This window comes from Orycteropus afer, unplaced genomic scaffold (assembly GCF_000298275.1).
Source record: "Orycteropus afer afer isolate SDZICR_OR568_19922 unplaced genomic scaffold, OryAfe1.0 scaffold00033, whole genome shotgun sequence".
Taxonomy (NCBI): Eukaryota; Metazoa; Chordata; class Mammalia; order Tubulidentata; family Orycteropodidae; genus Orycteropus; species Orycteropus afer.
This window is the reverse complement of record NW_006921620.1, coordinates 7273787-7298344: the sequence shown is the minus strand read 5'-3', so window position 1 is coordinate 7298344 and position 24558 is coordinate 7273787. Positions and strand designations below refer to the sequence as shown.

General features: G+C 37.9%; 1 protein-coding gene across 1 annotated transcript in view; it reads right to left on the bottom strand.

The window, feature by feature from the left end:
* Positions 1–324: 324 nt before the first annotated feature.
* The window catches only part of LOC103192978 (TLC domain-containing protein 4-like), an 82188-nt gene continuing 57954 nt past the window's right edge, over positions 325–24558 (bottom strand). The window contains exon 6 of the mRNA XM_007936077.1: positions 325–643. Within this exon, the coding sequence (XP_007934268.1) occupies positions 325–643 (319 nt within the window). The remainder of the gene's footprint in view (positions 644–24558) is intronic.

Genomic DNA, 24558 nt, shown 5'->3' with positions numbered 1-24558 from the left:
AATTGTAACATAAAACCAAGTGTAGTAAAGTAGCACAGTCATCTTTTCACATAGGAAAATATCAATGCAGGTTAACAGGTTTCTGAAAAGATTCACCCTTACATTAGAAATTATTATTAAAACCTTATAATGCACAAGACAAGCAGAAATCTTGAAATGAAAACAAATTTTAGTTTTTCTTTTCTACAGGTAAGAAAAAAATGACACTGAAACCTTGAATAATACTTATAATTAATAAAGAAATACAAGAACATGCCAAGAATTCATCCTATCAGCATATATAAATGCCAAGTTGTAAGAAGGTTGCTTATCAATATCCCACTTTTAGTCAACTTTTCCATTTTGAAGACGACTCTTGTCTTTCTCTTGTCTGATGAGAGAGATGACTCTAATGCACCCCTTTGTAATTTTGATCATCCAGTAGACATTCATTACATCTAAAATAACACAAGAACTGATCCAGGAACACTGGATTAACAATCCAAGCCGGTAGTAGGCTTCTGTTCCATACACGGAATATACAAAATAATAAAAAGGAGGTATCACAGCAATCCGCACGATGAAAAACACCACTGTCATGAGTATTCCATTGATGACGTTAGCTTTGGAAAATTTAGGATACTTCAGAGCTTCAAAAAACCATCTGGAAAAAAAGAAACATCAGATTTATTCTGTATCTCTGAAGATTAACAATTTCCACCTTAGTTTTTAAAATTCAGTGAACATCCTCCTAAGATCAGAAATATGGAAAGGATGTCCTAATTCTAGTCAACAGGGTACTGGAAGTCCTAGCTAATGCAATAAAATAAGAAAAAGAAATAAAGGGTATATAGACTGAAAAGTAAGAAATTTTGAAAATCTGTATTTTCCAATAATATAATTGTCTATGTAGAAAACACTAAAGAATCTATAAATAATAATACTCTAGAACTACTAGCAAGTACAGCAAGGTCTCATGATACAAGGTCAATATACAAAAGTCAATTGCTTTCTTATATATAAGCAGTGAACAACTGGAAACTGAAATTTTTAAAAAAGCATTTAGTACCAAAAAAATAAACAAACTACTCTGATATAAATTTTATAAAATATGTGCTGGATCTACATGCAGAAAACTATAAACTCTGATGAAAAATCAAACAAGGTCTAAATATATGGAAAGATACTTGTGTTCACAGATGAGAAAAAGTAAATATTTTTAAAATGTCAATTCTCCTCAACTATATCTATAGATTCAATGCAATCGCAAACAAAATCCAGCAAGATTTTTTTTTACATATATAAAAAACTTACTCTAAAATATATATACAAAGGCAAAGTACTTAGAATAGCCAACACAATACTGGAAAAGAACAAAGTTCTACCCATTTTCAAGACTTACTATAAAGCTACTTTAATCAAGATAGTGTGGTGTTGGGGAAAGACTAGACAAACAGATCAGTGGAACGGAACAGTCTGGAAAAAGATCCACATAAATATACTCTGATCTTTGACAAAGGCATAAAGGCAATTCAATGGAAAAAGACTTTAAAAAAAAAAAAAAGAAGAAGAAGAAGACTGTTGTCTTTTCAATAAATGGTGCTAGAGAAATTGGATGTTCATATGCAAAAAAAAAAAAAAATGAACATAGGTAGTGAACTTAAATCTTACACAGAAAATTAATTCAAAATGTGTCTTACACCTAAATGTAAAATGAAAAACTGTAAAATTTCCAAAAGAAAACAAAGGAGAAAGTATGCATGATTTTGGATTTGTTTGATAATATTTTAGATACAAGAGCTCTGGTAGCATAGTGCCTAAAGCACTTGACTGCTGGCAGTTCAAACCCACCAGCCACTCCTTGGAAGAAGGTTGGGCAATCTACTTCCGTAGTGATACCACCTTGGAAACACAAGGAGGGGTTGCTATGAGTCGGGTCCAACTTAACGGGCACATAACGACAACAACAATTTTAGATACAATATCAAAATCAGTATCAATGGAAGAAAAATTTGATAAAATTTGCTCTGTGAAAGATACTGTTAAAAGAATGAAAAGATAACCACAGACTGGGAGAAAATGTTTACAAAACACACATCTGATAAAGTACTTGAATCCAAAGTATATAAAGAAGTCTTAAAACTCAAATAAGAACACAAATAATCTAAAAGATCTGAACAAACACCTTATCAGGGATTATATGTAGTTGGGAAATAAGCATATGAGAAGATGCTCAGGACTCCCTGAGACAATTCCCCTGAGATACTCTTTAAACCTTGAACTGAAACTAACCCATGAGGTTACCTTTTAGTGAAATAACAGATTACACAAAATAAAGGTTATTACCCTTGAGTACAGGGCTCCCTTAAAAAATCATCTACATGAGACCAACAAGTCAATAATTGCTCTAAAGTAAAGATAAAAAGCCAAAGGGGGCAGGGAAACTAGAGTACTGGAAATGGAACACCAGAAACTAATGAGAACAGTGACACATCATGAAAAACATAACTAATGTCACTGAACAAATTGTGTAGAAATTGCCAAATGAGGATCTAGTTCGCTGTGTACACTTTCAATTAAAACACAATAAAATATTTTTATAAAAAAGATATTCAACATCATTTGAAACAATGATGATATACAACTACATACCTATTTGAATGGCTAAAATCTAAAAAATTGACAATATCAACTGCTAACTAGGATGTGGAACAACAGGAATACTCATTCACTGCTGGTGGGAATGCAAAATGGTACAGTCACTTTGGAAGACAATTTGGCAGTTAGAAAGTTGAACACAATCCAGCAATTAACTAAATTGAAAGCATATCGATACAAAAACCTTCATGCAAATGTTTACAGAAGATTAATTCCAAATTGCCAAAGCCTGGAAGCAACCAAGATGTCTTTCAATACGTGAATGGATAAGCACATTGTGGTATATCCATACAATGCAATATTATTCAGCAATAAAAAGAAGTGAATTATCAGGCCATGAAAAGACATAGATGAGTCTTAAATGCATATTGCTAAATGCAAGAGGCCAGTCTGAAAATGCTACATACAGTATGATTCCATTTATATAATATTCTGGAAAAAAAAAAAAAAACTATAAAGACAGAAAACAGATCAGTGATACCCAGCAGTTCAAGTGGAAGGGAGGAGAACTGAATAGGTAAAGCACAGGGGATGTTTTAGGGCAGGAAACCATTTTGTGTACAGTGCTAGATACTTCACACTATACATCTGTCAAAACCCATAGAACTTTATAGCACAAAGAGTGAATCTTAAGCAAATTTTAAAAAATCAATTAGGAGGTTAGGGGATGTCAGTATAGAATGAAGTCTGTGATGAAGAATTTAACTTGTATTATAAATGTAAGACATAACCTCATTGAAAGGAGTGAGAGTTTTTAAAAAAAGTATTGTGCTAAGTAACTCTGAAAATTAATGGACACTGTAAGACTGAAAACAAAAGAAACCGTACATAGACATGGAACTCTGAGTTGGTAAAATTTCTCACAGTGGTGCAGGTTAACAATTCTGAAAGGACTGTATATTAATACTTGGATTGAGAAAATAAGTAAATGTGTGCTGTATGTTAGGAGCTCTGGTGGTGTATTGTTGAAGGCATTTGACTGCTAAACAGAAGGCTGGTGGTTCAAGCCCACCAGTCACTCCACAGAACGAAGATTGGGTAATCTACTTCCGTAGCAATACCACCTCAGAAAACCCAAGAAGTGGTTGCTGTGAGTCGGAACCAACTTGACAGCAGTGAGTTTCGTTTTCTTTTTTTGGTATGCTATATATTTGAAGCTAGGTTTCTCATTTTTGGAGTGGAAAGTTACAGACAAGTAAGAGGAGGAGGTCAGAATGATCCATGTGATACTACATACAGTTAGAGACCTCAGTATAAACTGATGTTTAGTGTAATATTGATACAGATGAATATGTTGTTGTTATGTGTCATTGAGTCGGACCCGACTCATAGCGACCCCTCCTTGGGTTTCCAAGGCAGTATCACTACGGAAGTAGACTGCCCAACCTTCCTTCCGAGGAGTGGCTGGTGGGTTTGAACTGCCAGCCTTCTGGTTAGCAGTCAAGGACCTTAGGCACTACGCTACCAGAGCTCCTTACAGATGAATATATATAGAAATATTTATAGATATGTGTGTATATTTCCAAACTCTGTCACCTAAGAGAGCTTAGAAACAATGATACCCAAGTACCGGTGAGAACACCCAGTGCTTACATTTTGGATTTTAATCCCATTCACCAATAAAAGTAATTTTATTAATTACTCCAATAAAAGTAAATTTATCTCCTTGGACAAATGTCTGCTTCTAGGACTGAGACAGAAAAATACAAGATGAGAGGACTTCTGGTAAGATGGAGGAATAGCCAGACAAGCGACACAGACCCTCTTCAACGAAGAAAAGAAAAACCAATTGACAGAGATACTGAAGATAACCCTGGAGCCCTGAGCTTTGAAATGAAGTATGCAGAAGTGGATTAGGCACCAACTAGTGGAAAAACCTGAACGAAAACAGTGAGTACAGAGACAGTCGGAGCTGTGGACTGTCAGCTACTCTGATGAGACCAACAGCCTGAATACTTCCAAGTGGTGTTAGGACCTGAGAATTGACCAAAAGATCAGTCCCGGTCACCAAGGCTGCAGGGACAACTGCTCTGGTGGCCTATGACTAGGAACGGAAACAGCAAGGAGGGAGACAACCTGAGCTGTGGACTTTCCATTGTCCGGAGAGCCCAGCCATTTTGACTGGTTACACGTGGCAGACATTTTGGATATTTAAAGTGACTGAGGGCACAGCCATTTTGAATGTTTATAAGCAGCAACCATTTTGAATATTTAAAGTGACTGAGGGCACAGCCATTTTAAATGTTTATAAGTGGCAGCCATTTTGAGTCACTTTAAAGTGACTGAGGGCATAGTCATTTTGAATGTTTACAAACCACAGCCATTTTGGATATTTAAAGTGACTGAGGGTGCAGCCATTTTGAATGTTAATAAGCGGTGGCCATTTTGGATTTTAAAGTGAGAGCATTCTCATTCGGATTCTAGGAACCTAAGAATAGGCTCTGTTTTCCAAGATCAGCAGGGACATACAAGGGGCTGACAATAGGAAAGGAGACAGGTGGTGAGTGTATAAGTGTTGTCAACTGGTGAACAGAGGAGCACAGCACAGTACCCTGCTTGTGTAGATAACATACAAACAAAACAAAGAAAAAGAAAATAGTGGGCAATTCACTCCAACATACAATCACCAATTAAATATAAACACAAAAATGCCACAATGCCTCGGAGACAACAGATCATCACAGTCCACACAAAGAAGCAAGATAAAGCAGGAGAAACAAGGGTCCAGGATACAGACCCAAAACACATCCCTGGGGAAGATGCAGCATTGGAACTCCCTGATAAGGAATTCAAAATAATTATATTTAGGTATCTTCAATTAATTGAGAGACAGATCAAGTAAAACACTGACAAAATTGAGGAAAACACAGAGAAAACCCTACAACTGACAATACAAGAACAAAATGACACAATAAATAAAAAATTAGAAATGATACAAAATCTACACACAGAAATCCAGAAGATACATACTAAATTTTCAGAAGTAGGTAAGACATTGAATGGGCAAAGGAGCAGAATTGAATCAATGGAAGACAGAATTAGGGAGATTGAAGGCAAATACCTGAACATTTCTTTGGAAAGGGATCAACCAGAAAAAAGAGCAAAACAAAATGAAGAAAGCCTAAGGTTCATGTGGGATACCATCAAAAGGAATAACATATGTGTAATCAGAATTCCAGAACAGAAAGAGACAAATAAAACCACAGAGAAAATTGTCGAAGATTTGTTGGAGGAGAATGTTCCTGGTACGATGAAAGATGAGAATATATCCATTCAGAAGTCCAATGAACCCCAAATAGGACAGACCCCAAAAGAAAATCACCAAGACATACCATCATCAAACTCACCAAAACCAACGACAAAGAAAGAATCATAAAAGCAGCACAGGAAAAACAAAAGTTACCTACAAAGGGCAACCAATAAGACTAAGCTCAGATTTCTTGGCAGAAACAATGCAGGTGAGAAAACAATGGGGTGGTATATATAAAACCCTGAAAGAGAAAAATTTCCAACCAAGAATTATGTACCCAGCAAAACTGTCCCTCAAATATGATAGCGAAATCAGGACATTTCCAAATAAGCAGAAATTAAGGGAATTTGTTAAAACCAGGCCAACCTTTCAAGACATGCTAAGGGGAGTCTTTTGGACAGAGAAGCAACATAGCCAATAACAACTGACCATTAACACACATGATGATATAACCCAGAAACCAAACCAACTATGGGAGTATCGAAAGTAAATAAGCCTACAAGATTGTGAACAGGGAATCAGAGACTTCAATTGACAAATGAGGACAACTACAAACCAAAAAGAGGGAAAAAAAAAACTGTCATTACAGAACTTCTAGATGGTAGGGAAGTCAAGACAACTACAAGATAGAAAAGACTGTTCTAAACTTGTGAAGAAAACTGTAAATCATAGATAACCTCAAAAAAAATGATAAACATTTACATCAAAATAAAATAGAAGACCAGCACTAATATTTAGCAAATACTAAGCCAATAGCAACGAAGGAAGTGATAAAATTCATAAACAAAATGAGTTCAAAATAGAAAATTATTTGGAACAGAATAATGTTATAATAAAACAATTTGATTTCAAATTGGAAAAAAAAAAAGAAAATTATATGGAACAAAGAAATCAACACCATGAAAAATCACATAACAAAAATGACAGCAACAAATTAATATTTGCTGATAATTACATATCTGGCAAAGGACTTATCTCTAAGATTTATAGAAAATTCCAACTCCTCAACACCAAAGGAATTAATAATCCAATTGAAAAATAGGCAGAAGACATGATTAGACACTTTACCAAGAAGGATATTCAGATGGCCAGCTAATACATGAAGAGATGCTCACAATCATTGGCCATCAGAGAGATGCAAATCAAAACAACAATGAGATAATGTCTCACCCCAGCACTGATGACAAGGTTCAACGAGACAGAAAATAACAAATGCTGGCAGGGATGTGGAGAGATTGGGACTCTCATACACTGTTGGTGAGACTGTGAAGTGATACAACCACTGCAAAAAACAATATGGCGATTCCTTAGAAAGCTGGAATTGGAGATACCATTTGACCCAGCAATCCCATTATTAGGTTTATATCCTAAAGAGGTGAGAGCCAGGACAGGAACAGATATATGCACAGTTACATTCATCACAGCACTATTTACAATAGCAAAAAGATGGAAACAACCTACATGCCCATCAGCAGAAGAGTGGATGACCAAACTATGGTACATACACAGAATGGAATGTTATGCAGCACTAAAGAATAACGTAGAGTCTCCAAAACACCACGTAATATGGATGAACTTGGAGGTCATTATGCTGAGTGAAATAAGTCAATCACAGAAGACAAAAATATAGTATTAGTTCCTTGTTGTGGAGGGTCAAGGAAAGGTTTATATATGGAGAGAAACTTTCTTTGTTGGTTGCCAGGAGTGGGAGGGCAAGGGAGGGAATGCTGGAAAAAAAAATGCATTGACCCATGTCACTTTAGTTTTGTGTATTTCACTGTACATAAATTATATTTCAATAAGATGCATTAAAAAAGAAAAGATGAGCTTTGAGCATCTTGTACTGTCAGAAAGTAAGAAGTACTTAACAAAATGATGAGTACATCCCAAAGGGACACAAAAGTCAACTGAAAGGGACTCCCAATGGACAAAGCAGCAACAATTTGAGTAACAAAATAAATAATATAGTATTGGATTATAACTTAAAGAATATTAAAAAAATATCCATGAGTCTACACTGATATAAATACCTGTTCATTAGGAGCTCTGGTAGCATAGTGCCTAAGGCTTTTTGACTGCTAATCAGAAGGCTGGTGGTTCAAACCCACCAGCCACTCCGAGGAAGGAAGATTGGGCAATCTACTTTCGTAGTGATACTGCCTTGGAAACCCAAGGAGAGGTCTCTATGAGTCGGATCTGACTCAAAGGCAATGAATTTGGTTTGGTTTTTACTGGTTCATTAATTGTGACAAATGTACCATACTAATGTAAGATGTTAAGAAAAGGGGAAATTAGGTTATGGTACCCTTCTTGTACTGTAAATCTAAGTTTATTTAAAAAAAATTCAATGAACATTTGCCCAATTCATTTTCTGTTAGAAAAACTATCTTGACTAATTTTTCTTCATTGTTTTAGAGATTAAGTTGTAAATGTAGTAAAACTAATGTACTCATGTATCTTAATATTCAATTTGACTGTGAATTAGTCATGACTAAGTTAGAAGCTGTTCAACCTAAGAAAGTGAAAATGAAATGTAAAATAAAAATGGTGAAAGCATTTTATTTAAAGAAACTGAAATACAAAATAGGAATAATTTACAGACTAAGAGATATATAGCAACTTGTAAGTAAAACAGAAAAAGGGCTAAATGATGCATTAGCAATCTGCGATATGCAGACAACACAACCTTGCATGCTGAAAGTGAAGATGACTTGAAGCACTTACTGATGAAAATTAAAGCCCACAGTCTTCAATATGGATTATACCTCAACATAAAGAAAACAAAAATACTCACAAGTGGACCAATAAGCTTCATCATGATAAATGGAGAAAAGATTGAAGTTGTCGAAGATTTCATTTTACTTGGATCCACAGTCAATACCCATAGAAGCAACAGTCAAAAATAACAGACATTGTCTTGCACTGGGAAAAACTGCTGCAAAAGACCTCTTTAAAGTGCTAAAGAGCAAAGATATCATTTTGAAGACTAGGTGAGCCTAACCCAAGCCATGGTATTTTCAATTGCCTCTTTTGCATGTGGAAGCTGGCCAATGAATAAGGAAGACTGAAGAATTTATGCCTTTGACTGTGGTGTTGTTGAATACTGAAAATACCCTGGACTGCCAGAAAAACAAACAAATCTGTCCTGGAGAAAGTATAGCCGGAACGCTCCTTGGAAGCAAGAATGGCCTGACATTGGTCATGTTGTCAGAAGAGATCATTCCCTGGAGAAGGATATTATGCTTGGTAAAGTAGAGGGCCAGTTAAAAGGGGAAGGTCCTCAACAAGATGGAATGACACAGTGGCTGCAAAGACAGGCTCAAGTATAGCAAGGATTGTGAGGATGGTGCAGGACCAGGCAGTGTTTCCTTCTGTTGTACACAGGGTTGCTATGAATTGGAGCTAATTTGATGGCATCTAACAACACCACCAACATATTATGCAAGACAATTACAAGAGAACGACTATTTAAGTCAAATAAAAACCACTGCCTTTGAGTGGATTCCAACTCATAGTGATCCTGTGGCATCTGACTGCTAAGCAGAAGGTTGGCGGCTCAAACCCACTAGACTCCCTGGAAGGAAGGTGGGGCAACCTACTTCAATAAAGATTTACCACCTCAGAAACCCAATGGGGTTGCTATGAGTCAGAACTGACTTGATAGCAGTGGTGTTTTTTTGTTTTGTTTTGTTTTTTTAGTAACCCTAAAGTGGTATGGGAGCTCTGGTCTGTAGTGCCTAAGGCATTTAACTGCTAACCAGAAGCCTGGTGGTTCAAACCCACCAGCCACTCCTCAGAAGGAAAGTTGGGCAATCTACTTCCAGAGTGATAACACCTCAGAAACCCAAGGAGGGGTCACTAAGAGTTAGATCCGACTTGATGGCAGTGACCACCACCCACCACCATAGGATAGAGTGAAACTACCCCATGGGTTTCCAAGGCTGTAAATCTTTACAGAAGCAGACTGCCACAGCTTTGTACCATGGGGCAGCTGGTGGGTTCATATCACAGACCTTATGGTTAGCATCCAAGCGCTTTAACCACTGCGCCACCACGGCTCCGGACTATTTAGGTAGCAATGGTCAAATAAATCATATTTTATTATTTTAAAATATTAAATGAGTCATTATTTGAACTAATCAACATCTATCCTCTAGCCTTTTCCACTCCAAAGATTTGCCCTCTTCTCCTTCAGCCATTCATTGACTTCATGGTGGCCTTGGTATTATTCAGAAATGCTACACCTCATATAGTCCATTCCTCCCAAATTATAACTCAATCTTCCATATTTGACTTTATCAAACTCCACCTAAACTTTTTCTTTGACCCCCAAACCCTCAAATACCTCCAGTAGCAACCTCCACAGTTGGATTTCACTTCCTTCCTACCTACCTGAACTCCAAGTAAACTTCAGAACACTATTAACACCCTCAGTTCTCTTTGACACTCACGTATCCACCCACCTTATCTCCAGTCTTTCCTCAACCCAATTTTCCTTACAGTAGAATGGTTGAATGGGTTCTCTGCTCTGTGGTTGGACTGCCTGAGTTTAAAGCCTAGGTCTGTCATAGCTGTTTGGTCTAAGCTCTCTATGCTACTCACCTCTCTGTCTCAGTTTTCTCTCTACAAAATGGAAATAATGATAGTATCTACCTTGTACTATGAAGCTGCTTTGATACATTGCAGTAAGAACTCTCCCATATTAAACCAAAAAACCAAACTCACTGTCATGGAGTCGTTCCCGACTCATTGAGACCCCTCTTTTGGTTTCTGAGCTCGTATTTCTATGGAAGTAGATTGCCCAATCTTCCTTCTGAGGAGTGGCTGGTGGGTTTGAACCACCAGTCCTCTGGTTAGTAGTCAAATGTATTATTACCCACTGATGCTGGATATCTAAGTTAAGTGGTACAGATAAGAACTCTGAACCTCAGCTGATTTCTCAAATTTAGTTGACATCCCTTTTATTTATCTCTACATTCTCCACAGAATTGCTTCCTAACTACTGTCTTGCCACTCAAATCCCTTTACTTCCCCATATGCTTCCCCTATCCTCTACTTAATCTCATAAGAGGAACTGGCCTCTTCTATTATTAAGATATTAAGAGTCCATCAACCATGAATCCTCTCAAATTCTGATCCCAAGGCTGAAAACCTTATTTTCAAGTACCTTTATTTTTGTACTCAAAAGAAGAGGTAACTGTTGGCTGTGTCCAAAGCTGTTTCTTTACCCACATAGATCCTACCCTTCCTTCTGGTACTTCATTCCATCAATTTTCCCCTTCCCTTTGTTCTACCAAGTTCCCCATTTTGGATTGACTCCTTCTCTCTCTCACCAACATGCTCAATTCTTCCTATTAAAAAAAATATCTCCTTCTCTACACCCTTGTCAAAGTTCTGAAAAGATAAGAAGTCAGCACTATACTCAAGACATTCTTATCTTAGCATACTCAAACCTAGTACAATATGCCCGCACTTCTCTAATACAATAGAAATTGTTTTGGAAAGGTCACAGTGACTTCCCCATAATCAAAACATCTTAGTCTTCTTCTCAGTTGATCTCTCTATAGCATTTGACACTGCCAAGCATCATACTTTTGTGAGTCTCTCCTCTTATGATTCTATTTCCTCCTGATTCTCGATTCTTTCTCAGTCTCTACTTCCTCTTAAACAGCCGGGCTTCCCAGGGATTCTTTCTATATGCTCTGTCAAGACAACTGCATCCATTCTTAGGGGCTCAACAACCCTGTGTATACAGATGACACAAATCTCTGGTTTCAAGTCCTCTCTTAAACTCACTCTACTTATAGTTCCACATTTCTAACTCTTCCTTGGCATTTTCACTCGAAATCACAAATTCTCAAATGTGCCTAAAACCAATACTCTACTCTTTATCCAATCTCTCCTTCTTCCATTACCACCTCCATAGAAATCTGTTTCTCTTCTGATCCTCCCAATCTTCATCAATGAAATCACCATCAATGTATTCATCCTAAACTTCTCCTGTGTTCTGTATCTCATTTATAATCAAGACCTCTCCATTTTACTTCCTAACTTTCTAATTTTCCCTTAATTCATTCCTTTCCCAATGCTGCCACCAATAAGTTTTGGTCTTCAGCATCTCTTACTTGGATGACTACAGTAACTTAACTGATCCTCCTGATTCTACCTTTCTATTTATAGTTTTGTCTTGTCAATAATCCAAGTTCTACACTTTATGTAGCCCAGACAACTTCCTTTTCTCCAAGCACTTTATATACTTTACAAATTCTTGGTTGTCTGGTAAGGGGGTTATCTACAAACCCAGATGTAAAGGACTTGTCCTTTGGTTTTAGTATGTAATCACTTTGTTTAACTTCTGCCATTTTTTCCATCTGAGCATCTGGTCTGTAAATGAGTCTCTTTCAATGGAAAGAACTTATATATTAATTCAAGGTGAAATCATATTTACATAATTGACTTCTTACCTTCCTGTTGCATGTCAGAAGGACCACTGACTATGTTGGAATCCACCTTTCCTTAGTTAATGAAAACATTCATTCCAACCAACAAAAGTTAAGAGTTTGTGAAGACATGTATTGAAACTGAGAGGGAAGGGGGTAAGGGAGGAAAAGAAAGACATGTATGTGGAAGGAAGAACAGAGGGAGAGAATGCCCTTTTACCTATCATCTACAGTTATAACTAAGGAGCTCTGGTGGTGTAGTGCCTAAGGCTACTTCCAGTGCTAGCTGGAAGGCTGGCGGTTCACTCCAGCAGCCACTCCATGGAAGCAAGACCGGGCAATCTACTTCTGTAAAGATTTACCTCCTCGGAAACCCAATGGGGGTTGCTGTGAGTCAGAATCAACTCAATGGCAGTGAGTTTGGGTTTTGGTTTATAGTTATATCTGAGTCCCTAGGTGGTGCAAATGGTTAACAGTTCAATTAATAGCCGAAAGGTCTGTGGTTTGAACCCACAGAGGGGCGCCTCAAAAGACAGGCCTGGCAATCTGCTTCCAAGAGGACACAGCTTTGAAAACCCTATGGAACAGTTCTACTCTGCACACATGGGGTCACCATGAGTCAGAACTGACTTGGCAGTAACTAACAACAACAACAGTTATTACTAAAACAGGTATAAAAGAAAATATTGCATTTAAATGTGGTTGCAATCCTCCCCTCAGGTCCCTAGGGAAAATTGTCTTTGCTTATTTAACATTCCTTCCTCTCCCTGGCCTTCTAAAGGGAATTAAACCTTTTGATGAAGTTTCTGAAAGTTAATTGTGCAGAAGTGTGGTACCCACTAAAAATAGTTTTAAAACTAAAAGGAATCATTTGGTCTGATTCACATTTGGAAAAAGGAGGGAGGGCTCCTTGCCGGTAAAGATTGAAAATGTGAGAAAAGGATGAGGGGCAAAGAATCAATGCCTGTACAGGGCTGGTTTGATGAATTTGAGGAATTTGGAGATGAAAGCATCTTGGGGAAGCTGTGGGGTCCGGGAGATATTGTGAGTAAGAGGAATGAAGGGAATTTTAAGAAGTGTTGCTATGCATAACAGACTGGATCTTTGTTGACATCCTTGGAAAAACTCCAGTAAGGATTTGGAAGCTGGCCTGTTTCTGCAACTCTGCACAGGGACTGGGCCGTGAGCTGACCCTAGTTATATCTTGACTGCAAATGTAATTCTTCCAGACATGTAAGTACTTATATTTAATGAATATTAACCCTGGGAAGTTCAGGACCTCAGTTTTAGAAAAATGGCCCTTCACCTCAACATTATCTATGCTCCTTTCCCACTTCTAAATCACTCCTTCATTCATACTCTCCCTTCTCCTATTCCCCAATTCAAGACATTCAATTTTATCTTTTAAATACCATCTTTACTTATAGCTTCAAGTATCACCTCTATTCTCATTGTTCGAAAATTCCTCTCTCTAGCTCTCAGTACATTTCCACTCAGATGCCCTGTCCTCTTAGCCAACATCTCCAAACCAAAGTCAAGGCCTTCTCTTTCAGTCTTTCAAATTTTCTCTTTTCTTTCTTTCTTTTTAAAGCACACTACAAGGTATGTATGTATGTATATATGTATGTAGTTAGTTGGTTTAGTGGGTCCTAAAGCTGAAAGAGATCTTTAGGCAAACTTAGTCATGTGGTTCCACTGGCAGGTGGCTGCAACAAAATAACTAGGGGTTGCTTGCCCCAAACACAAATTCTTCGGTTTTCCCCTGGCCTAATGAATCAAACTCTCATATTTATACATTTAAAAAGTTTTCCAGATGATTCTGATAAACAGCTATGTTTTTGAACCTCTTTCACCTTACCTTCTAATGCTCAAATCCCTATTTCAATAATCCCTCCATTTGTTCCTCTAGCTCCTCTTCAAATGTCTTCAGTGACATCACTATCTCTTGATGCAGACCTGTCCCCATGTCTTTCAATGGGCGTAGTCTTATGGATACAATGCAGAAATTATCTTAAAACTTTCCCTATCTCTAGCTCTAATTTCTGATCCATTGCCAATTTAGTGTTTTCTTCCTTCAAAATCTCTATTTTGTCATTTTCTCTCAATTCCCAAAGCCTACAAGCCTACTCTGGACCCTTACTTGTTTTCATTCATTCATACTGGATGCTAACCTCCTAAACCCAATCTTCTGCCTCCAGTCTTATCCCACTACAGTCTATCCTATACATAGTAAAACTCAGAATTAGTCGATGCTATTTTCAGAATATCTTTCCTACTATAATATATATACACACTATTATGTCAAATTCAAATAGTTCTCCCTGGCACTTTATGTCTCTGTGTTTATCTACCCTTTCCCTAAAATACACTTTTTGATATATTGTAAGGCTTCTCACTTTTTCTTACCCACAGTATACGTATTCCACTTTTCAAAAATCTGTGTCTATTCTTTTCTCCTTATATGTAAGGCTTCCCCTCCCCACCCACTTCTTACAATATCCTGGCAGATATTAAGAATGTGTCCTACTCTCTGTGTGAAGTTTTGCATGAGAAATATCAACCAATAATAATCTCTCCTCTTCCCAAGTGCTCACAGTAATTAATTTATGCCAGCAAGTTTCAAACTATGGTCCATGGACCCATGAGACCTTTTCAAGGGATCCACAAAGTCAAAATTATTTTCATAATAATACAAAAATGTTATTTGCCTTTTTCATTGTGTTGAGATTTACATAAGCAATGGTAGATGAAACTGCTGGTATTTTACATAAATCAAGGCAATAGTACCAAACAGTACCAGTAGCCATTGCACTCTTTTACCTCCATATGCTTCCAGTTAAGAAGAACCAAAATGAAGAAAAAAATTAAGAATGTTCTTGATGAAGCAGTAAGAATTATTAATTTCAGTAAATCATGACTTTTAAGTACACATTTTTTTAATATTCTATGTGATTAAATGGGAATTGCACAAAGAAAGTATGGTGACTATCCTGAGGAAAAACTCTTGTATGATTGCTACGAGTTGTGAGCTGAGCTACTTGATTTTTCCATAGAATACCATTTTTACTTGAAAGAACATTTGACAGACCCACCATGGTTATTTAGACTCAGGTATATGATAGACATTTTCTCAGAAAAGAACAAAGTAGGCTCTTGGCTCTGTAAGGAAAACAAATGACAATATTTGTTGTCAATAAAAAAATTGAACTTCTGTGTTAAAATTAGAATTTTGGAAAATTTGGCTTTGGAAAGCCATTACGGACTTCACAACTTCCCAATACTTAAAACCATTTCAGTTGAGATCAGTGTTGATACTTACTAATGTGGATTTTTACTGCTGTCAAGTCAGATCTGACTTATAGGGCCCCTCCTTGGGTTTCCGAGGTGGTATCTCTATGGAAGTAGATTGCCCAATCTTCCTTCCAAGGAGTGGCTGGTGGTTTGAACCGCCAGCCTTCTGGTTAGCAGGTCAAATGTCTTAGGCACTACGCCACCAGAGCTCCCTATAATAAATGTGCCTAAATCTACTCATTTAGAAGATCTACTCAGTGAACCAATATTTTCCAAATGACCAATGCATGATGATACAAAATCATTCATGGTTATAATATTCATTTCAAGTTCAATGGATTTTAATGTAGTAGAGTACAAAAAGTTCACTGAAATGGTTTCAGATCACATAACTAACCACTTGCCATCAAGTTAATTCTGACTCATGGTGACCCTATGTGTTGCAGAGTAGACTACATTCTATAGGTTTTCATGGCTGTGACCTTTTAGAAGCAGATTACCGGGCCTTTTTTCCACAGTACCTCTATGTGAATTTGAACCGCCAACCTTTCCATTAATAACCATCTGTGCCACTAGGGATTCCTATGTTGTAACAAATTTGTAAGAAATAATCTCTTGGTGAGTTTTGCTGTGATATCAAATAACAATATCCATAATTATTTGGAAAGGCTACTAAAGACTTCTACGTTATCTCTGTGAAGCCAGATTTTCTTCATATACTTCAACCAAAGTAATCTGTCAGAATAGATTGAAAACAGAAGTAGACTTAAAAAAATAAAAAATAACAAGCATATTTGAGAATCAACTGATTTCTATTGAATCATACATTAAAGAGATTTCAAAAAATGTAAATGACACTGTTGCAGCTAAATTTTTTTGTAATATAGTTATTTTTCACACAAAAATATGTTAACATACAACATAGTCATATTACTATTAAATTAATAAATGTTTTTACATGTCTCAGTTTTTATTTCCAATATAGTAAATATCAATAGGTATCACCTATAGAAACAAAAAGTTCATGAGGTCCTCAATAATTTATGAGACCAGAAAGTTCAAGAACCCCTGTTTTATACTAATAATAGCACTTTTATCTTTTTGCTCTTTTTCACATGTCTTATTTTAATAGCTCCTTGTTTTTATATTGTTAAGTTTTATTTTCTCAAAAAATATATTTGACATTATACCCGAAGATCCTTGAAGGCAGACACTGGGATATTCAGGCACTAAGGATAATAATAGCAATTCAAAAATATGTTCTTATAACAGCTTATGGCATTGAATTTAAAGAGATTGTTGTTGTTATGTGCCAGTGAGTCGGACCCGACTCAAGCAATGCCTCCTTGGGTTTCCGAGGCAGCATAACTACGGAAGCAGATTGCCCAACCTTCCTTCCGAGGAGTGACTGGTGGGTTTGAACTGCCAGCTTTATTAAATTATATTTTATAAAACAAACCTGATGCAAAGGTAAACATTAACAGCAGAAATGTAACTAAAGCCTAGGTGTCTAACTTTATTTCTGTCTTCTTTTAATTTATCTCCTCCACATGCATCCCACATGCTTTTCTAAATTATATAAAGCTCTAAAATAAAAATAATATAAAAATACTACAAACTATAAAGAATACAATTAAGCTATGGAAAACTTTCACAGGATTTAAGCAGCTGTGCTCAATTTTGTTATACTCTCTTTGCTGCTTACATTATACCATTTCTCCTACTCATATTCCAAGCCTATTCACTTCTCACTTTACTTTACAAAGGACTCATAGCTTTCAGATAAAAGTACAGTATACCTTTTTGCTATAAAATTAAATAATAAATTATCTCTAGTTTTACAGTTTCTTAAGAAGAGGTTCAAATGAAAACAAACTGAAGTTCCTATGTCAAAGTCACCTTTCTCCTGCTTCAATATCTCATGATCAGAGTCATGTTCAAGATATGGACTTTGCTAAAGTTTAACTGATCACCTCTTGGGAGTCATTCATTCAAAAGCAATTAAATGGCTACCATGTACCACACTAATCCCAGTGGTTCAGCGATGCTTAAGCATGGATACTAACCAAAAGGTTAATTGTTAGAACCTACCAGCAGCCACAGGAGCTCTGGTAGCATAGTGGCTAAGACACTTGCCTGCTAACCAGACGGCTGGCGGTTCAAACCCACCAGCCACTCCTCGGAAGGAAGGTTGGGCAATCCTACTTCCGTAGTGATACTGCCTCGGAAACCCAAGGAGGGGTCGCTATGAGTCAGGGCTGACTTGACGGCACATAACAACAACAACAACAACAAACCAGCAGCCACACAGGAGAAAGATTTGTGATGACAATGGATATGTGCCAAACACTGTGTAAACTCTAGACCATGAAAACTTTAACAAAATATGTCCTCTGACATAATAAAATGCAGAGATGTTTGTAAACAAGAAACAGGAAAAAAAGAGAAAATTACAATGAAATATATTAGCATGATGATATAAACTAATACTGCTATCTTCGAAGCAAAGGTGAGGGACACCCAACTTAGCCTGGAAAGTGATGGGGTATAAGGATGTAAATGTTCCCTGAGCTGTCTTTTTTTCTTCCACAGTAAAAAATTATTTTTATTTACTTTTTCTTTTTTAATTTTTATTGTGATTTGGGTAAAAGTTTACAGATTAAATTGCTTTTCCATATAGAAGTTCACATACATTTTCTTTCACGACACTGATACAATCCCCACAATGTAACAGTTCCCCTCATATTTCTTCTCTGTAGTTACTTCTTCCCTGTGTCTTTCTTTCCCAGGCATTCCTACCCACTGAGCCATCTCCCTTTACAAATACTGCCCTTTTATTCCCCCATGATTGGTCATTCTAAGAAGTGTATCCACCTGGTGCAAATGTTCACCCCATATACCTGTCCACTGTTTGGCTGGAAGCCAAGGGAGTGATTCCAATTCCAGGCCTGAAGGATAATTAGGGGCTATGGTTTAGGGAGTTCCCTTGGCTAGTCTTGAAAGATGACTAACAAGACAGGAGGCTGTGCCAGAAGATGGACAAGTTGGTGTAAGAGAAGAGTTTGAGGAAGAAAGCGGCAGGAGATAAGATAGCTTTACTTGGAGATCTTTCTGTGTCACAATAAAGAGTTCAGGTTTCATCCCGTGAGCAGAAAGAGCAACTGAGAGAGGTTTTGCCCGGGGGAGCTGCATGTTGTATTTTAATAGGCCACTATAGAATAGCTTGCCAAGCCCTGGTCTAGAGAACACTGTCCAATAGAACCTTTCTGCTTTAACGAAAATGTTCTACAAGATGTGCTGTCCAATTCCATAGCCACATGGGGCTATGGAGCACCTGAGGCGCTACAAATGAGACTTAGGAAATGAATTTTTAATTTTACTAAATTTCAATATAAATAGCCACATGTGACTTGTGGATACTCTACTGCACAATACAGGGTTAGAGGCTGGTTCTTTAGACCAGGCAAGAGGTGATGAACTAGGGCACTGACAGTACAGCTGGAGAGGAGGTGACAAAGGCAAGAAACATTTAGGATGTGATATAAGAGGACCTAAGGAGCTCTGGTGGTACATTGCCTAAGGCATTTGACTGCTAACCAGAAGGTTGGTGGTTCAAACCCACCAGCCACTCCACAGAAGGAAGATGGAGCAATCTACTTCCATAAAGATTTACAGCCTTGGAAACTCAATGGGGGTTGCTATGAGTAGGAATTGACTTGATGATAGTGAGTTCGGTCTTGGTTGGACCTGGTGATGGGCCAAATATAGATGAGGCAGAAACAGTCAAAGATGATTTGCAGGTCTGAAGCAGAGGTAACCAAGAAGACAGCTGGGCTACATACTCAACAAGAGAATATAAGAGGAAGATACAGAGGAAATATGTTACATTCTATTTTAAAAACCAAACCTCCTGTCATTGAGTCAATTCTGAATCACAGAGACCCTCCTTTGCATTCTATTTTTAGATATATGGAATTTGATGTGCCACCCAGGAGAAGAAAAACTTAACAATACTAAGAGGTAGGTAATATTAATGTAGGAGCCCTGGTGGCACAGTGGTTAAGTGTCTGGCTGCTAACCAAAAGGTCAGTGGTTCTAATGTACTAGCCACTCTGTGGGAGAAAGATGTGGCAATCTGTTTGCGTAAGATTATAGCCCTGGGAACCCTGTGGGGCAGTTCTACTCTGTCCTATAGGGTCACTATAAATCAGAACCAACTGAATGGCAAACAACATTAAAATGCCTTAAAAAAAAAAAAGAAAAAGAAAAAGAAAGAAAGCAATTGTGGTACAGAAATGTTAACTAACTTACCCAAGATCATACAAGTGGCAAAACTGAATTCTAACTCAAGTTTATCTGATTCCAAAATTCATCCATAGGAAACTTCTGGTAAGATGGTGGAATAGACAGATAAGCTACACAGACCCTCTTCAACAAACAAAAGAAAAACCAATGGACACAGATAGAGAAGATAATCCTGGAGCCCTGAGCTTTTAAAGGAAGGATACAGAAATGAATTAAATACCAACTAGTAGAGGAACCTGCATGAAAACAGTGAATAAGGAGACAAACAGAGAGGCGGACTGTCAGCGATCCTGACGGCACAGACAATTTGAGTATTTCCAAGCAGTGTTAGCACCTGAGAATTAATCTAAAAATCGGCCTTGCGTGCCAAGGGCTGCATGGACTGCACTAGAAGCTGATGACCAAAGGAGGAGACAAATTGAGCTGTAGACTTCTGGTTGTCTGGAGGGTGAAGTCATTTTGAACGTTTACAAGCGATACTGCCATTTTGGATATTTAAAGTGACAGCCTTCTTGTTCAGATTCCAGGAATCTAAGAATAGGCTCTGCTTGCTGAGGACAGCATGACATATGGGAGGCTGACTGTAGTAGTTAGGCTTATAGCTGGGCAGCTGGAGGTAGTTATTCCCCATGGTAAGATTGGTAATTAACTCCATGGTGGAATGTATTGGAGCAGCTGAGTAGCTGCTTTAGGGATATGGTCTGCTTCCTGTATATAAAAAACAGCTTTGGGACTGGTCTCCAGCTTATGGCATGCTTGAACCCTGTATGTAGCCATGTTGTTGTTCAGCTGCCTGCCATGCTCTGCTGACCATAGGACTTTCAATGGACTTGAATTAATGGTCTGCCATGTGGTTTGGTAACATCAGGACTGTGCTTTTTTACTTGTCAACCTTGGGCTTGTCAGTTTCAGCAGCCAGCAGCTGGCTGAGTGAAGAAAAGCTTCTAGTTCCAGTGGGCCGGAAGCAGGACGCAGGTGAAGCCCAAGAATGAGGGGCTTTCACCCAGCCCCTAGAGCCTGGCACTTTGAACTTGGACTTAAAGCCTCCAAACTATTGAGGATAAACTCCTGTCTGTTCAAGCCATCCCATTTGTGGTATATTCTTCTCAAAATGGTACTAGGTGACCAGAACAATGAAATCTGGGAAGGTATAATATTCCCCTTGTTACTCTTATACCCCACAGCCTCTTGGTGAATGGAGGTACAACAATCCTTCACCCCCACCCACCTTCTGGGCCAACAGGAATTCCATCTCTGTCAGTGTGCTCTGATGAAGTGTGGGTGCCCTGCCCCATCCCAACCAGATTTGTTTTTTGTTTTAAAATTCGTCTTTTATTTTTTTTTCTTTTTAATTGTGCTTTAGGTGCAAGTTTGCAGAGCAGAGTTTGTTTTACATTCAACATTTTGTGTACATTTAGTTTCACTCTCCATTTACCATCCCCAACCTGAACCCAGTCTCCTCCCCTCCCTGTCCAGTAATACCCGCCCCAGGGCCCCTCATAGTTATGCACTCCTGTGTGTCCTGCATTTCCTCTGTGCAAATGTTGTGCCTCTGGTGCCCGTAGTCGATTGCTCCAAGGGATGCATCTCCATAGAGTATGTGGGTGCGTCACCCTGGGTTGAGTGGACTGCATGTACATCTTGTTTACTATTGGGTTGAGAACCAGCCCTTGGGAGTGAGTTTTATCCCAGGCCCGAAATGTATCCTGGGCCATAGTATTGGGGGTCCCATCAGACTCCTTTTGACCAGTAATTCTGGTTATTATTGTGTTTTTGGATTTTGTTCCACGTTTTTCCTCCCACTCTATCCAGGATCTCCAGTTTTGATCCTTTCCTGAGTGGTTGGCATTGGTAGCCAGGCACCATCTAGTTCTTCTGGTCTTGAGGTCCATCATGTCCTAGGGCTGACTGCTTCCAAATGCCCTTGGTTTTTTGCACTCTTCTTCACTTCCGACGACAGGAGACCATTAGCTGTATCTGAGATCACTGATTGAAAGCTTTTAAGACACCAGTCGCTACTTACCAATGTAGGATGAGGAACAAGATTTTTATGTATTTTGCTGTGCCAGTTGAATCTGGTGGCCCCCAATACTATGGTCCTGAGTCAGTAGATCCATTGGATCTCTCTCCCACAGTGTCTAGCTGTCTGTAAGGGATTACCTATGTCTGTCTTCTGTTGTTTCTGTAAGGATTGCAGTTATTTTGTATCACTGGTATCTATGCAAGATTAGCCTCAGCTAATTCTTTTTTTCTTCTTCCTTTTTATTTTTATTCTTTTTAACCCTTCCCAGGTTCTAGTTTTGGGTGTTTTTTCTATTCCCTTTTCCTGGCCCCCATTTTTTTCTTTCTTGTGATTCTTTCCATCCTTTGTTTTTCTTTTTTGCATTTTTCCCATTTTTTCCTTCATTATGCTCTTATACTACCTCTTTTCTCTTATTCCGCCCTCCCCAGATATTGTGGGTTTTTCCCCTCTCTTTTTCTACTTGCATTCCTTTTGCCTTTTTAAAGTATTTCTTTAAATATTTCATCTCATTTCTTGCAATTCCTCTTTTTTTTTTTTTTTTCCCTTGTATTTCTCTTTTTGGTGATTATTCCTGTATGTTTATGTGGTGTGTGTTTTTAGTCCTCTTCTTGTTTTTACTTTTTTGGTGGTTTTTTGAATTGTTGTTTTTGTCTGAGTGGGAGACAGAAATCATGTGCATACAACACAACCATACCTAGACCTCCTGCAGACTCACCTACTGAGTGAGGGCCCCCCTTTGCTTCTGCACCAACTGGCCAATGATACACAACTGCCAATACAAGCCTGGCTCACCCTTAACTGCTCTTCACAAACACCTAACAGAGATCTGTGCACCTACTCTCATTCTCTATCACACTCACCAGGAGACAGGTGGTGATTACATAAGTGCTGCCAACTAGCAAAAAGAGGAGCACAGTACCCTACTTACTCAGATACATCTAAACAAAACAAAGAAAGTGAAAAACTTGGGGTGAATCACTCCAACATACAGTCACCAATTAAATATTAAAACAACAATGTCAAAATGTCTTGGAGACAACAGACCATCACAGTCCACACAAAGAAGCAAGATAAAGCAGTTGAAATAAGGGACCAGGATACAGGCCCAGAACACATCCCTGAAGAAGAAGCAGCATTTGAACTCCCTGACAAAGAATTCAAAAGAATTATATTTAGGTACCTTCAATGGACTGAGAAACAGATCAAGGAAAACACTGACAAAATTAAGGAAAACACAGGTAAAACCCTAGAATGATTTCAGAAAACAATACAAGAACAAAATGACAAAATAAATGAAAAATTTGAAATGATACAAAATTTACAGATAGAAATTCAGAATATTAATACTAAATTTTCAGAAATAGATAACACATTGAATGGGAAAAGGAGCAGAAACAAATAAATGGATGACAGAATTAGTGAGACTGAAGACAAATACCCTCAATACTTCTTTGGAAAGGGGTCAATCAGAAAAAAGATCAAAATAAAATGAAGAAAGTCTAAGCCTCATGTGGAATACTGTAAGAGAATAACCTAAATGTAATTAGAATTCCAGAACAGGAAGAGACAAATAAAACCACAGAGGAAATAGTCAGATTTGTTCGAAGAGAATTTCCCTGATATGATGAAAGACAAGAATATATCCATTCAAGAAATCCAACAAACCCCAAACAGGAAAGACTCCAAAAGAAAATCACTAAGACATATCATCATCAAACTCACCAAAACGAAAGACAAAGAAAGAATCCTAAAAGCAGCACGAGGTAAACAAAAAGTTACCTACAAAAGACACCTAGTAAGACTAAGCTCTGGCTTCTCAGCAGAAACCATGCAGGTGAGAAGACAATGGGATGGTATATATAAAACTCGGAAAGAAAAACTTTCCAACCAAGAATCTTATACGCAGCAAATATGATGGTGAAATCAGGACATTTCAAGATAAGCAAAAATTAAGGGAAATTGTTAAAACCAGACCAACCTTACAAGAGATGCTAAAGGGAGTCCTCTGGACAGAGAACCAACAACAACCAACCATTAACACACATGATGACAAAACCCAGAAACTAAATCAGCTATGACAGTATCCAAAGTAAAATAAGCTTTCAGGATTGTAAACAGGGAACCAAAAATATCAATTGGTAAATGAGGATAACTACAAAACAAAAAGAGGGAAAAAATAATGTAGTTACAGAACTTCTAAATGGTGAGGAAGTCAAGACAAATGCAAGATAGAACAGCCTATTCTAAACTTGGGAAGAAAATTATCAATCCGAGGGTAACCACAAAGAAAAAGAATAAACCTTCACATCACAATAAAAAAGGTAACAAGCACAAATATTTAGTATTTACTAGTATTCAGTATGGGAGCTCTAGTGGCACAGTGCCTAAGCATTTGACTGCTAACCGAAAGGCTGGTGGTTCAAATCCACCAGCCCCTGCTCAGAAGGAAGGTTAGGCAATCTACTGCCATAGTAATACCACCTTGGACACCCAAGCAGGGGTCGCTATGAGTTGCATATGACTCAATGGCAGTCAGTTAGTTTTGTTGTTGTTGTTAAGTGCCGTTGAGTCGTTTCCGACTCATAGCAACCCCATGCACAGCAGAACGAAAC